Genomic DNA, 15,139 nt, shown 5'->3' with positions numbered 1-15,139 from the left:
AAGCAAGAGATTGGGCTATTCCTGCTGTCTAGGAGGGGGCAATGACTAAGGAAAAAGATAAGTGTAGGTGGAGCACGGTGGCTCACGCCTGTAATCCCAGCACTTTTGGAGGCCAAGGTAGGTAGATTGCTTGAAGCCAGGAGTTGGAGATCAGCCTGGCCAACATGGTGAAACCCCATCTTTAGTATAAATACAAAAATTAGCCAGGTATGGTGGCAGATGCCTGTAATCCCAGCTACTCGGGAGGCTGAGGTAGGAGAATCACTTGAACCCGAGAGGCAGAGGCTGCAGTGAACCGAGATTGTGCCACTGCACTCCAGCCTGGGCGACAGAGAGAGACACTGTCTCAAAATATATATATATAAAATATATATCATATATATATTATTATATGTAACAATAATAAGTTATTGTGAAAAGAAGCTTATAAAACATGTTTTAAGAGATAGAAGCTTTTTTTTTTTTTTTTGGTAAAGAACACTGACTTAGTGATAGTGAATAAGTTGTATGTCAATTTGACATGCACGAGGGAGTTTGAGAAAGGCCATTTGAATCTAAGTGACCAGCCAGAGCCAGAGCTGCCTTCAGAGGCTCTGCCCTGTGTTTGCTGCCTGCCCTTCCGGGCTAACTCGCTTTCTGAAGGCTGGGAATGGCCTTGACTTTCATGTTGCCAGCATCTAGCATGGGGCTTGGCACACGATGAGGGTTCATGAAATATTCATCAGATCATTTCCAACCAACTCCCGTGCTCACCATTAGTAACACAAAGGTGCAATAGTAGAAATATGCGGGCTGTAAATGCACTCAACCTCAGAGCAGTATTTTCAGTTTATTTAGGAACCAGTGTACTTGTTGAAAAAAATTAGATAGCTCCTAAAATTACAAAGATAGTTCATGGCCATTAACTCTTTATATGTTTATTTATTAAATAAATATCATATGCTGATATGAACCAATACTTTAAAAAGGGTTGGTAAAATGATCTGTAGGCTGTATGAAGTTTTATGTTGCAAATTCCGTGGAAGCAGTGACTTTTGTTTGTGCTTTTGTTTCTGTAATTTAAACAATCTGTGTTTTTCCCATTTTCTTTAGAACTTTTTGCTACTTGATGAGATATCACAGCGTAACCGTCAGCCGCCGTCAGATGGTAAAAAGATGGTGCATGTGCAGGACTTTACTGCTTTTTGGGATAAGGTAACATATCCTAATTGCAAGATCATGACTGCTAATAGATAATGAGTGACATTGATTTAATACAGAATTTTGAGGTGTTACACATGGTATAAAATATGGCGTGCTCATTTACTGAAAGTATGTTACAAAGATTCTCAAAATTAGGAGTAAGTTTTGCAATTAATAGAAAGTAGATATGAAATCAGACTTAGGTATTTGACAACTTGTATTTTATCTCATTTTCAAAAAACCAATGAAAGTGTTACCTCATTCTAAACTAAATGCCACTAAGTTTGGACGTTGGCAACATTGGATTTTATAGGATTGGACAGACTAGGGGTGCAGCATGGAATGGGTTAACTGCTGAGTACATTGTAAATTATTTCAGAGACTTTGAGGTATCAGTGCACATTTTCACCTTACTGTTTTCAGATCATCTTATTACATATTGAGAAAGCCCATGACTTGGATTTTTGCCACGGAGTTGGGTTGGGGCTCCCCTATTTCAAGCACCTGGATGTTGCCAGCTGCTTTGCTGGCAGCCCAAGGCAGAGGGGAGGCTGCAGGCTGGCGGAGCAAGCTCCATGGATTCCTGACTGAAGGGTTTCACTGTGTGGTAAGCGGACAGGTAGTTCAGGCAAGGCCACAAGGATTTTTCAGCACTTGGTTTACTCATAACATTTAGGCAAACGGGAACAACAGCAGGGGCCACCCACAGGAAGTACTTAGGCTCGGTGCATCTCCTGTTACCCACAACTCCAGGGCCCTCCTTATGCTTCCAAGGAAGCAGTGGGCTCCCTGCCCAATGCTCATAGCAGCCACTACTATGGCACCAGCTTTTCATGAAAAGAAAGGCTGCATTGTAAGTCGAATGGCAAGGAGACAGGAGGCAACGCGCAAATTTGTCTTCCCTAGCTGGGGGATGGGGCAGGTTTTACAGGCAGAGGGTAATGAGGCGCGGTCCGATTGGTTCTTGCAATGAAGTGATGCCAGGGCTGGATCTGATCGCATCCTGGATCAGGCCATGAGGTGTCCGCTCTGAACTCGTTCCTCCTTCCTTGGTTCTAGCACTTGGGTTCTGCCCATGGTTGTGTGCTTGGTTCATCTGGAAATGCTCAGATTACATAACTTGCAACCTGGGATCCATGGCAACTGAAAAACAGTTTACTATGTTATTACGCAGAGTTGAACCAGATTGGACTGGTTCTGTGGTTATGCTCACCTGAGTCCAGGGTCCTCTGCAAATCCACTTGTCTCAGTCTGTGTTAGTCTGGAAAACAGAACATACAGCATGGGAGAGGGAATTTCGTGCAGAGAATTCATTACATAGGTGATGAAAGAAAGAGCACAAAGGGAAAGCAGGGGTGGAAGAGGCCACCCTGAGACCAGCCATGGCAGGAAGCTGCACCCTGGGGCTGGAGATGATGTCTGCCAGGAGCAGAGCCCAGTGGCCCGGCTGCCAGCAAGATTTCGGATCAGAGGGCAAGGGTCTCTTCTGAGGGCGCTGGGACTGCTCGGACTGCTTAAAACAGGTGGGCAGTGCTGGTGGTGACCAGCTCCTCCCCTCTCCAGGTGCTCTTCGTGGCTGACCTTGAGTTGTAGTGTAGTTTGCTGGAGCCAAGAGCCAATAGGCGGTTGAGCAGCACTCCCGCCCAGCCCCACTGTCTCCGCCCTCTCCCGTGGGACAAATGTCAAAACTCTAGACTCCAGACTCTTCCTTTCTCTACATGCCCTTGGCTCTAAGTATCACACTCCCTGTTTCATGTTTGCCTAATTCTGATGTAATTTTTGTCATCTTGACCGACAGAACAATAATGTGTTCCCAAATATATAGAACATCATTGCACCTTGTGCACATGGAAACTCACACAAGGTACGTCACCTGACCGGACAATTTCTCCTTACCTGCTGGCATTCCCACCTTATACACTTTATTTATTTATTTATTTATTTTGGAGATGGAGTCTTGCTCTTTTGCCCAGGCTTTAGTGCAGTGGTGTGATTTTGGCTCACTGCAACCTCCGTCTCCCAGGTGCAAGTGATTCTCTTGCCTCAACCTCCTGAGTAGCTGGGATTACAGGAACACCGCACCACGCCTGGCTAATTTTTGTATTTTTAGTAGAGATGGGGTTTCTTCCACGTTGTCCAGGTTGGTCTTGAATTTCTGGCCTCAAGTGATCTGCCCACCTTGGCCTCCTGAAGTGCTGGGATTACAGGTGTGAGCCACTGCGCCCAGCTCTAATACACTTTAAGCATTGATAGAAAAGCTCTGTGAACATCCACTAGCAAAAAGCACTCTAGGTGAATGCTGTTGAGCTAGAGGAAGGCACTGCAGTAGCCACCACACACTGTGTAGGTCCCATTTGCAAATTTTTTTTGTACCAAACTCTGCAACATTGTAAAATGGGCTGTTTTGTTGTTTTTCAGTTCCTAGACAACGTTGACAGCTGCATTGAAACAGAACACTCCACCCTGTTTTCTGGGCCTTGTCTTGGGGTGATTATGCCCCACGCTGCCAGGGATTATTAGGGAGGTCATGCAGCTGAGAGGGTGCTTGGGTGGGAGGAGGGGCACAGACACTGGGGCTTTTGGAGAGAAGGTGCAGAGGAAAGAAGGGTGTGCTGGGCTGGGATTCGGGAGAAAGACAGAGGCCCCAGCAGCAGCCCTGCTGGATAGACCAGTGGGTATTGGGGGAAAGGTCTTCTCACCAGCCTAGGATCTCATTTAGAAAACAAACGGGCTTGTGCTGAATCTCTAAGCTGTAAAGTCTGTGGCCCTGTGGGAGCCTGTGACTCTCCATGGGGCAGGGATTTGCTTCTGCTTTCTTCACTGCTCTGGCCCCAGGGCCCAGCATGGGGTCGGCCCCAGAGTGGGGGCTCAGTCTGCCTGCCTTAGTGTCCTGGAGCCTGGAGGTCTCAGAGGGAAGGGGCCTCGCCTTCTGAGCTGTCAAGTGCTGCCCCCTTCTGGCTGCGGCGCACCAGTGCGGGGTCCCGGACCTCCAGGTGGGGCAGAAACCTGCTCTAAGAACCAGGGCCGTGATGGGAAGCTGGATTTTGCATGTGGCTCACTCTTTTGCAGTCAAAACTGAGTAAAAAGAAGTAAAATCAGAAATAGTTGTTAGGAAAGAGACACACTGCAAAGGAGGGGAAAGGCACAGGTTGACCAGTTGTGTTTTTTCATCCTTTTGTAATCACAGAAGTAAGTGGGTTTCAGTTGTCTTAAAAGACAATGTTACTTAATCAGGAATACAGAGTAGACCCTTTACATTTTAGAGGAGGAACACCTTATATAATAAGGCTAAGTCAAGCAAGACTTTGTGAATTTGTGACAAGTTTGCACTTACAAAATCGTGTAAATAGGTCACATTTTGTTTAACGTTATTTTTTCCAAGTGTTTAGGTAATAATGTATTACTTTTTTAAAAAAGACATAGTTGATAGGCATGTAGGAAGGAGTAGAGAAACCTCTTCTGGATGGTTTTTATATAATTCCTATGATATCTGGGGCTAGTTTCTTTGTGATTAAAAGTGATCATGATTGATTTGGTCTGTGGCCATACTATAATATGGTATGGGACACATTTATAAGGGGTCAGATTACATACACACATATTTTGGCATTTGACCATTTATAAAAATATTTGTGATTATTTGGGTATGTGACTGTTAAGTCGTTTCCAGATAAATTTTTCATTTTGAAGGTTATCTTGATCTCTTGTTCCTCCGCGGTGCTTTCTGTCTTTTGGGCATTTTACTAATTGCACGTGCCCACCTGAGATGTGGAGAGGGGTTGATGAGTACCCGTTTGTGGACTGGGCCAGCTCAGCATCTTTAGGTTGCGGGCTGGTTGACTTCATGCGTGCTTCCCTCTTCCATCATCCCAGGGGTGTTCCACCCTTCAGGGATGCCAGATTCATTTTGAGGAATCCTTTTCTAGAGTTGAGGAGGCTGCATTGCCTTTGATTCACTCTTGATCATTTTTCTAGGATATGGATGAGCATTTACCAAAGTGTGTTGTGCGGAAGAATAACCCTTTCTGAAAGGATTTGGGACTCGAATAAATTTGCTAAATGCCCACCCACCAGACACACATGGTCAGGTCTCTCCAGTCTATCCACGAGAAATTCAGATGAAGACTGTAAATGTGCGACTTAAACCCCTTTAGGATTCCTCCCAAATTGTAGCTGCTTTTACTTCACTTAACAGTATCAATTTTTGTTTGCTAGTGTTGATGTCTGGGTTTGGATAAAAGTTCTCATCGTTGGCAGATTTTACGGTTGAGGTTCTATACTCTGAATTTAAAACCATTCCTCTCTTTATTTGTACCAAGTGACTTTTGCTTTTTTAAAAGATAGACAATTCAAAGTATTGATTGTCCTTGTATGACAAGAGGAAACCTCCTCATTTTGGTTTGTCATGCTCTGGTAAACTGTCCCTTCTCCCTGATACGCACTTAATCCTCTCGATTGAAAATATTTAGAAGCTCTTTGTAAAAGTAATGAATTTGGTTTGGTCTCCTAAATAATAAACTGTAAAAGAACTTTTTTTTTTTTTTTTTTTTTTTTTTTTTTTTTGAGATAAGGTCTCACTGTGTCACCCAGGCTAGAATGCAGTGGTGCAATCTTGGCTCACTGCAGCCTCAATCTCCTGTGCTCAAGGAATCCTCCTACCCATGAACATATACTTAATTTCATTATTCTTCAGTTTTTGGTTGTTGTTAAATTAGAGCTCTGGTTACAGGGTTGACCACCATTTGTAGAAGTTCATTTGCCAAGAGTGACTGTATAGTATAAAGTGCCTTCTTGCTGGCTGGGCGTAACTGAGGTTCGTGCTTTATCAAGTGAAAATGGAGAGATTAGTGGAGATTTCACATCATCTATTAGCCAAGGACTGGGCATGCCATGTACTCATGCTGCCACCTTGTGGAGGTTAATGAAATAGAATATTAAAACCAAGGGACAGAAGGAAAACTTACAAATGATTGAAAAGCTCCCGTACTGAATATTATATTAAGAATATTGTTTTAAATGAGAACACATGGACACAGGGAGGGGAACATTACATATTGGGGCCTGTCAGTGGGTGGGGGGCAAGGGGAGGGAGAGCATTAGGACAAACACCTGATGCATGCAGGGCTTAAAACCTAGATGACAGGTTGACAGGTGCAGCAAACCACCATGGCACATGTATACCTATGTAACAAACCTGCAGGTTCTGCACATGTATCCCAGAACTTAAAGTAAAAAAAAAAATAAGAAAGAATATTGTTTTAATAAGTTAGCATGAGTTTTCATGTCAAGAAGGTTGCCTTGTCATTGTTACTGTCGAAATTTTGTGGACGTGTGCAGCTGTGTTCACATGAAAATCGGGTAAAAGAGAATGGGCCTTCCTTAAGTACTGAAGACTCCAAACTGTTTAAAACCCCACGAAAAAAAAGGTGATTGTATGAAAAGGACTCTAGGTTACAATATATTAAAATAGGAAGGAGAAAGATTTGGGTTATGTTCGTGTATCAGTGACTATTGTATTGTTTTCTTCTCTTTTTGAAGTGATTTGTGTGACTTGATTGAAATGGGCACATTTTATAAACTTTAATTTGTAGGCATCAGAGACCCCAACTCTACAAGGCCTTTCCTTTACTGTCAGACCTGGTGAATTGTTAGCTGTGGTCGGCCCCGTGGGAGCAGGGAAGGTGAGTTAGAATGGCTTTTGGCAGCTTGACGCACCTCACTTCTCATATTAACTTCTTGGGTTTGAGCCCAAGGCTACATGTAACACATTTTTGAATTGGGTATGCTTGGCACGGCATTTCTCAGTACATGGAACATTCGTTTTGCAAGAAGGGTCACATGACCAAGTAAATGTGGGCAGTGCATATCCTGTTTCTCTTGGTTCTTCAAGTTGCTTAATTGGGAACTCCTAGAAGTTGGACATCTCCATGAAGGAAATTATTGACGTGATCACAATGCAGGATGGATTGACTAAGAAAGTGGGAACTTCTTTTTGTCAGAGTGAACCCTAGATGCTACAAGACATGTGGAGGTTGTGAAGGCTTGTCTGAAAATCTTTAAACATGTTTTGATATGACTTCTCCAAGTCACATGAACATACATTTAATAAACCTGTAGCCAGGTGTTCAGTCCTGTGTTAGGAGTAAAAGATACACCTGTAATCAAGACCCAGACACCACTGCCCTCCAGAAGTTTCTGGTATCTGGGGTGAGACAGATATACAAACAGATCATTTCAGTTCAATGTCGTAAGTGTTCCGATAGTGGGGGGCGCAGACATGTCACGTCTGTGCATTGTAGAAGATGTGAAGGAAACATGCATACAGAATTAGTATCATGCATTCTAAAGCAACGCCATAAATCTAGATGTAGGTATATAACCAATAGGGCAGTTTCACAATTGAAGTTTGCTCTCCAGAGACATGATTCTTGGGTAGTTAAAAATAAAAGTCCTTCCTAGTGCACAGGATATATTGTTTATTTTTATTTATTCATTCATTTATTCATGTATGTATGTAGGTTTAGTTTTTGAGACAGGGTCTCGCTCTGTCGCCCAGGCTGAAGTGCAGTGGCGCGATCTAGACTCAGTGCAACCTCCACTTCGGGTTCAAGTGATTCTCATGCCTTAGCCTCTCAAGTAACTGGGATTACAGGCGTGCCACCGTGCTCGGCTAATGTTTGTAGTTTTAGTAGAGATGGGGTTTCACCATGCTGGCCAGGCTGGTCTTGAACTCCTGGCCTCAAGTGATCCACCCGCCTTGGCCTCCTAAAATGCTGGGATTATAGGCGTGAGCCACTGCGCCTGGCCAGGATATGTTATTTACATATAGCTTTTCTAGAACTAGTTCTTTGTCAAAAAGGATACCTGCATGCAGGAACAATGCATTCAATATTGGATCTATGAACTATATGTCATGCTTGGCTACTCTGTTGCTGTAAACATTCTTAGCTGATCTTTGTTCCATGCACCATTTCATTTAGGGGAATGAAACTCATTTAGGGAAACTCATTAGGGCAGAGTACATTGTTACACTCTATTTTAACATTCCTTATAAACCCCTGGTTTATATGGACCAAAATGTTATTTCCAATTTTTATTCACAATTTCCTGGCTGTACTAGATCCTCTTTTAAATGAATGAATGATGTTTTTCAAGCTCCCAGGACTGGGCAAGGCTGCACTGCAGTGGTTTATTCTTGTCTCGAGTGTTGACTGAACATGTGTTTTTTTTTACAATCTGTTTCAGTCATCACTGTTAAGTGCTGTGCTCGGGGAATTGGCCCCCAGTCACGGGCTGGTCAGTGTGCATGGAAGAATTGCTTATGTGTCTCAGCAGCCCTGGGTGTTCTCGGGAACTGTGAGGAGTAATATTTTATTTGGGAAGAAATATGAAAAGGAACGATATGAAAAAGTCATAAAGGCTTGTGCTCTGAAAAAGGTGAGTGATGAGTTTCGGATTTCATGGACTCCGATGTCAGTGTTCACTTGAACAACAAGGTTTTTTAACTTTTTTTTTTTTTTTAATTTTGAAAGACCTTTGAATATTCTTAAGGCAGTCCTCCCAGTAAATAAACACACACACGCTCTGTCCTCTTCAGTCTGATGTGAAAATGATATTTACAGGGTGAATGTGGGGGGGTTTGGTTGGTTTTGTGAAGTTTTATTTACTTTTAACTTTTTTTTTTTTCCAAAATGGACAATTATAAAAATTTGCAAAAGTGGAGAGAAGGGTGTCTTGAACCTGCATGTACCCATTGCTCAAGTTCAAGTGCAATCAACTTGTAGCCAATTCTACTCCATCTCTACCCTACCTTCTGCTAGCTCCACCCCTACCCCAGATTCTTCCGATGTACACCCTCGACCTCAATTGTATTTTATTTGTAATACCTTATTACTTATCTCTAGAAGATAAGAACACTTTTGAAAAAAAAATTACATTTCATTCAAGTTTCACCAAAATTTCTTGCTCTCTTCAACTGGCTCGGCAGAGATTACGGTGCTTTAGTATCTCGTTACCCACTGGTTTGCATCAGACTCCGGAAGATGTCTGCGCCGTGCACTTGGCTGATGTTTCCTGCTTGGGTCCCTCTCAGACCATAGGTTTCCTTCTCCACTCCCTTTAAAAAAGAAAATTTGTTTCAGTAGATTTTGGGGTATGGGTGGTTTTTGGTTACATGGATAATTTTTTCAGTGCAGTTTATTATTTAAAGAAAACAAACTGTTTTAAAATTTATTTTTCATTGTGTGTCATTTCACCAAGAGAGTGATTGTTTTCAGAAAAGATGAAGTGTTTGATGGTACACTGAGGTTTTCATAAAATTGGTGGATAGTTGATGAAAACTGAGCATACTTAATAGAAGGCTGTAAGTTAGAAAATAGAAAAAATGGTAAATACTGCTAAATACTATGTTACCTTCTTTGGGCCATAAAAATCAGTGAATAATGGCATTAAAGGGCTCTCCCCGGGCTCTGTGCAGTGTGGCCTGGACATCCTACTGTTCTTTTGTACTGTCTGGAAAAGGCCGCCACAGGCTGTCACAGGTGTGATGCAGAAGGCTTCCAGCCAGGTTTGCGAGGAATGAGCAATTTTGCTTGAGCAATGGCTGGAATATCATAGATTCTATCTATCAGGTGAGTAATATTTGCTGGTGATTTGGACAGAGAAATCATTGCTTGTTTAATGGGCCGTTTCTTCCTCCTGGGCTATTGTTAATGAGAGATGACGCATTTTCAGAAATGACGTTAAGTTAGCAGTAATGAGCTAGATTTTTATTGAATAGTATATACTGTATAGGAATAGATGGGCTAAGGCAAGCTCCTAGTTATTCAGATTCCACCAGGTGTTAATTTTTTTTCTCTGTCTCACACACACTCACACATGTGCACACACAAAAGTGTATGAAGTTTTAATCTTTTGCCATGATTTCCCAGTGCCTTTGCTATTGCTATTCTCATTTTGTTTATTTTTTGATATTGCTAGCCTCATTTTTTTAAAGTAAAATTTTCACTTTATTCAAAGTTGGTACAGAATTGCTAACATTTCCCTAAAATAATTACTATACTTCAGCTTGTCCTGCTGGTGTCCCCCCACTGTCCCCTGCTTCCCTGAATATCCATTTTAGAGAAATTTTGCATAAATACAAGGTCCAAGTAGGGGAATATACAAGGTGATTTCAGTGTGTTGCACTGAGTGGAGTGTGTCGTGTTTTAGGGAATTGAGAAACAGATGGCAAATTTTGCATGTTTTCCCCCACTGGTAGTTACAGTTGATAACCAAGAAACTGCTGATGGACCAGGCCCCGGAGATAGGAAAGATGGTGCGCCATTTTTCAGTGGAAGGGTGGCACTTGGCAACCGGGGCCTTGTCTTTCAGCTCTTTTCCTCTATCATTTCTCTATGACAGGTTAGAAGTGAGGTCCTTGGGACCAACATAGGGCTTTCTTGGGAAGGCTTTGTTGCTCTTTGCATATTAATCTGTCAGTTTAAAGATAACCTACTAGTAAACTCTAGAATTTAAGAATGATTTATTCCATAGTAGGCTGTGGTTTCAAGAGTTGAATGTTGCTTATGGCTGGGAAAGTGGAGGATGGGAGAGATGAAATGAACTGTGTGAAAATGAAATGAAATGATCTCAGAGAGATTAACTGAACATTTGCAGTTCAAGTTCAAAGCTGTATACCCGCCTAGCTCCAGACTCCATTTCCCCTCTGCCAGGCCACCTCTCAGTTGAGAGTGTTTATAAGTTAGGTGATTGATAAAAAGGTAGAATGTGGGACAAAATGTTTTCCAAGCCTTCCCTTTTTTACCTGTTCAGCTTCTGGTACCCACATGAGACCCCAGGTCCCAGGTCACGCAGCCTTGCCTTGCTCCTCCCCGTGTCAGAAAGGCTCGGGGGAAAGCGGGGGTTAGGACAGTGGCTGCCACTGAGCTTCTTCCATAGCCACCTTTGAGGACTGGCCCAGTAACTCGGACAGTGTCCCAGGCACCTGTGGGCTTCTGCGTGGCAATGGCGTCCCCTCGGGGCTGGGCTGCATGGTGACTTCTTGGTTCCTTCCTGGATGTGTGTAAGCACGGACTGCTGGCCCCCGTGCATGGTTCCATCCTCGGTAGGACGGTGGGCCTCCAGTGGAGAAGTCAAACAGAGCAGGAGGCTGGCCCAGCTTTGTCATTTGCTCGCTGTCACTTTTTTTTTTTTTTTTTTGAGATAGAGTCTCACTCTGTCACCCAGGCTGGAGTCTAATGGTGTAATCTTGGCTCATTGCAACCTCTGCTTCCCAGGCTCCAGTGATTCTCCTGCCTCAGCTTCCTGAGTAACTGGGATCACAGGTGCATGCCACCATGCCTGGCTAACTTTTTTGTACTTTTAGTAAAGATGAGGGTTTTGCTATGTTGGCCAGCTGGTCTTGAACTCCTGACCTCAAGTGATCCACCTGCCTTGGCTTCCCAAAGTGCTGGGATTATATGCATGAGCCACCATGCACGACCAGCTCGGTGTCACTTTGGACATGTCATGTTACCTGCCGTGGGCCCTTGATGTCCCTGCTGTGAAATAAGGACATAGGGTGAGATGGTTTCCAAGAGGTTTTGCTACCGTTCTCAACTGCCATTTATGACTGTTTAGCAGGGGACTGGCAAGATACCAGGGATCCTCTTAATGAGTTACGAGACCATTTGCTAACTCCTTTTCAAATCCACATGTCAATGGTGGGTGTAAGATGGCCATAGAAATAGCAATCCTGGAATTATTTTGGCTTGTAGGTACAGAGATTGCGTGTGTAATCAAAACCTGCTGGACAGAAATGGTCCTGGGTGTCTCTGGGTGTTTGCCTCTGTTTCATTTCTTATTAAATGGGGGAGATACAGCAGGATTATGAAGACTGCAGGCAATGTCTGTAAAATGCAAACATGCCAGGTTTTTGCTAAATAGTAGCTATTGCCCTTTTCTCTAACTCAGTTAATAAGATAAATAAATGATTTTGCCTTATACACTTCCTCATTCCCCTCCTGGCCACCTTCCCCCGCAAAAAAAAAAAAAAAAAAAAAAAGTCCTACAGGAAAAAATAGGAAATAACAAGAATGCTCAGATATATTGGTAACAACTAGATATATTGTACTGGATACAACTGAAGTGAATTTATAAGTTCATTGAGCTAAAAATATCTTTTAGATAAAATAATAAGATAGGAAGCAATAATTCACATTTAGCAGTATTGGTTTAGGCTAATTGCTTATTCAAAGTGATATCGTAGCAAATGACAGGACATACCTCAGGAAACAACATACTGATGTTAGATATGTAGGTGGGTAGTGGTTAAAATCCTTGGCCTTGGAGCCAGACAGCTCTGGGATGGAGTCTCAGTTCCTCTTTAGTAGGTGTGCGATTTTAGCTCATCGTCTGAACCTTAGAAAGCCTCAGTTTGGTCATCTGTAAAACAGAGATAATAAACTATTCACCTCATAGGCTGTTGTGAGGATAAGATTTAATCAAGAACTTAAAGCATCTGGTTACTAGGCGCATAACGGGCCTTCTTCTTAATTATAAGAGCCACCAATTTTGGGTGAAATCACATGAAATGTGACATGCTTGAAAGAATATATCTGAGTATAGAACTTCCATTATTTGAATTGATATTTATATAGGGGTTCTATACATAGTACAGTAAATAAGTCAACAATAAAAATATTGTTACCCTAATAGATGCAACGTATTAATATTATGTCACCCTTTGCATAGTTTCTTTTAATCCTTGAGCACTTTTAAGAAACGAGTATCCAAAGGCATGGAATTGATACATTTGAGTTTCATGTTTTTCTATATAGCTCGCTTGAATATACAAACCCCTTTGGGGTCCCCACTATCTTATAATTTTCTTCTCATATTTGCCACATTCCTGCCAACTTGGACATTTTCTTTTTAGATTGCCTTGACAATCATAAAATAACTGTTGTTATGCCTTTTTTTGTTGTTGTTAATCTCTCAGTTGGGAGAACCATATCACTTCTTTGTGACGTAATAGGAAATAAATGCTGAGGGCCGGGCGTGGTGGCTCACACCTGTAATCCCAGTACTTTGGGTGGCTGAGGTGGGAGGATTGCTTGAGGCCAGGAGTATGAGACCAGACCCTGTCTTTTTTTTTTTTTAAAGCTGAGTACAAAAGGGATGCAATGAGGTGAATCTAACTAGGGTGACTAAGTTGACTGATAGTGCTGTGTATGGATAGAGAGCCTTCGAGTTCTGAGTTGTTTCAGTATTGCCTTTAAGTATCTTCTAGTAAGCACTTGGGGAAGCGTGATATGAAAGGGCAACAGGCTGTGAACTGAGATGAGCTTGGTTCAGACTCCAGCCTTCCTTTATTAGCTGAGAGTCCTCAGACCAGTTACATGCTCTCACTTCGTCTCTGTCTCCTCATCTGTAAGTGTGGTCAGTACTTACTTGGCAGGTTGTCATGAAGATTAGAGATAATACCAAGCATCAGGCACAGTGGTTGGTGCGTAGCTCTTACATCCAGGAGCTGACTCGTGGAGCAAGACGCTGAGTACACACATAAACATTAAGAGGCAGAATACGGCAGGTCCTTCCTAAGAAATATAAACAAGGAACCTAGAAGAGAGAGTGATGTTGTTTTCTGATTGGGGGAATGCAGGTTTGTTTCATAGAAGAGTTTGAGTTGGGCCCTGAAAGAAGAATAGGATATTGATAAGCCATGATAGGAAGGGCCGGTCCAAATGGAAGCAAAGTGTGGCCCAAAGCTGGAGAGCCCTGCTCCCTGACTCTGGAACCTGTGTCTTGTGCTGGGGCCTCAGGCCTGGCCCCTGTGACCATCCCCACAGTGTCCTCAGTGGTCTTTCTGCCTTCGGTGTCACCATGGTTGATGTGCACATGGTAGGATTCCGGTGAGATGGCATCCAACCCACATAGCCACGTCATGGTTTTTCTCTAGTTTCTGTGTCTGCATTTCAGTAAAGGTGGTGGTAGAGTAATTGGTTAATTTTACTGAGCAGTACCTAACATGCATAAGACACCTTCCTCCCATGGGGCCACTTCTGCTTTCTGCTCAACTGTTTCCCTTTAACCAAACTAGAAAATCATGGTTGGGAAATTAGCCTGACTCAGATTGCACTTCAGATCCTTTGAAATGTTTTCCCTCTCTGAGGCTTGTCCATCAATAGTTTGCCAAGTCAACAACACTCAAGGTCGTTGTAGTACTCAAAGGGCTACTACCAGGCATGGGGAGGGAGCTCCTTTCCTATTCCCTGTCTGCGTGAAATGAGACAGGTATTTGGAGTGTCTTTTCTAGAAAATGGCTAAGATTGCTGTGCTACAACTTGATGCTATTTTGAGAATGAAAACAAAACAATGTAAAATCAAGGCACAGAAACTTAACACATTATATGAAGACAATCAGCAGTGGAATGAGGCCAAGTAAACAATGTGTGTTTGTGTTTGTGTGGAAGGCTGGAACCCTGTCTTAAAATGGTGCGTTGTCTTTTTATGAAAGGAAGAGATAGTGTTAACTGGTGCCTTGTCTTTTTTTTTTTTTGAGTTGGAGTTTCACTCTTGTTGCCCAGGCTGGAGTGCAGTGGCACGATCTCACTCACTGCAACCTTTGCCTCCCAGGTTCAAGCGATTCTCCTGCCTTAGCCTCTCAAGTAGCTGGGATCACAGGCATGTGCCAACATGCCTCATGCCTGACTAATTTTGTATGTTTAGTAGAGATGGGGTTTCACCATGTTAGCCAGGCTTGTCTTGAACTCCTGACCTCAGGTGATCCACCTGCCTCGGCCTCCCAAAGTGCTGGGATTACAGGTGTGAGCCATGTGCCCGGCTGCGTTGTCTTTTTATGAAAACTGAAAGGAAGAGATAGTGTAACTTCTGAGCTCAACAAAGAGATAATGTGAAATAATGAATTTTCATAACGGGGCACTTGCTCTCTTTCATTTGATGCCATCTGGTTCAG

General features: G+C 42.9%; 1 protein-coding gene and 1 long non-coding RNA gene across 12 annotated transcripts in view; one reads left to right on the top strand and one right to left on the bottom strand.

The window, feature by feature from the left end:
• Positions 1 to 15,139, top strand: part of ABCC4 (ATP binding cassette subfamily C member 4 (PEL blood group)) — a 291,853-nt gene that overhangs the window by 110,917 nt on the left and 165,797 nt on the right. For 6 of the 11 annotated variants that reach the window (XR_012426459.1, XM_074021270.1, XM_074021272.1 and 3 more), the window contains 3 exons: positions 1,093 to 1,194; positions 6,774 to 6,863; positions 8,428 to 8,619. Coding sequence is in view for 7 of the 11 variants with exons in the window: in XM_074021270.1 (XP_073877371.1) it covers positions 1,093 to 1,194; positions 6,774 to 6,863; positions 8,428 to 8,619 (384 nt within the window). In the remaining 4 variants the exon portion in view is untranslated. The remainder of the gene's footprint in view (positions 1 to 1,092; positions 1,195 to 6,773; positions 6,864 to 8,427; positions 8,620 to 15,139) is intronic. The other 5 variants (XM_074021271.1, XM_005586097.5, XM_074021273.1 and 2 more) reach the window with 2 other exon arrangements.
• On the bottom strand, positions 1,826 to 2,670 carry LOC141408897 (uncharacterized). The gene is made up of 2 exons (XR_012426461.1): positions 2,396 to 2,670; positions 1,826 to 2,325 (listed from the first exon to the last, which is right to left on the bottom strand). It is a non-coding gene; the product is annotated as an uncharacterized lncRNA (long non-coding RNA).

The sequence above is a fragment of the Macaca fascicularis genome, chromosome 17 (assembly GCF_037993035.2).
Source record: "Macaca fascicularis isolate 582-1 chromosome 17, T2T-MFA8v1.1".
In the NCBI taxonomy this organism is placed as follows: Eukaryota; Metazoa; Chordata; class Mammalia; order Primates; family Cercopithecidae; genus Macaca; species Macaca fascicularis.
Note: the sequence above shows the minus strand (reverse complement) of the source record. Positions and strands in the feature narration are given on the sequence as shown.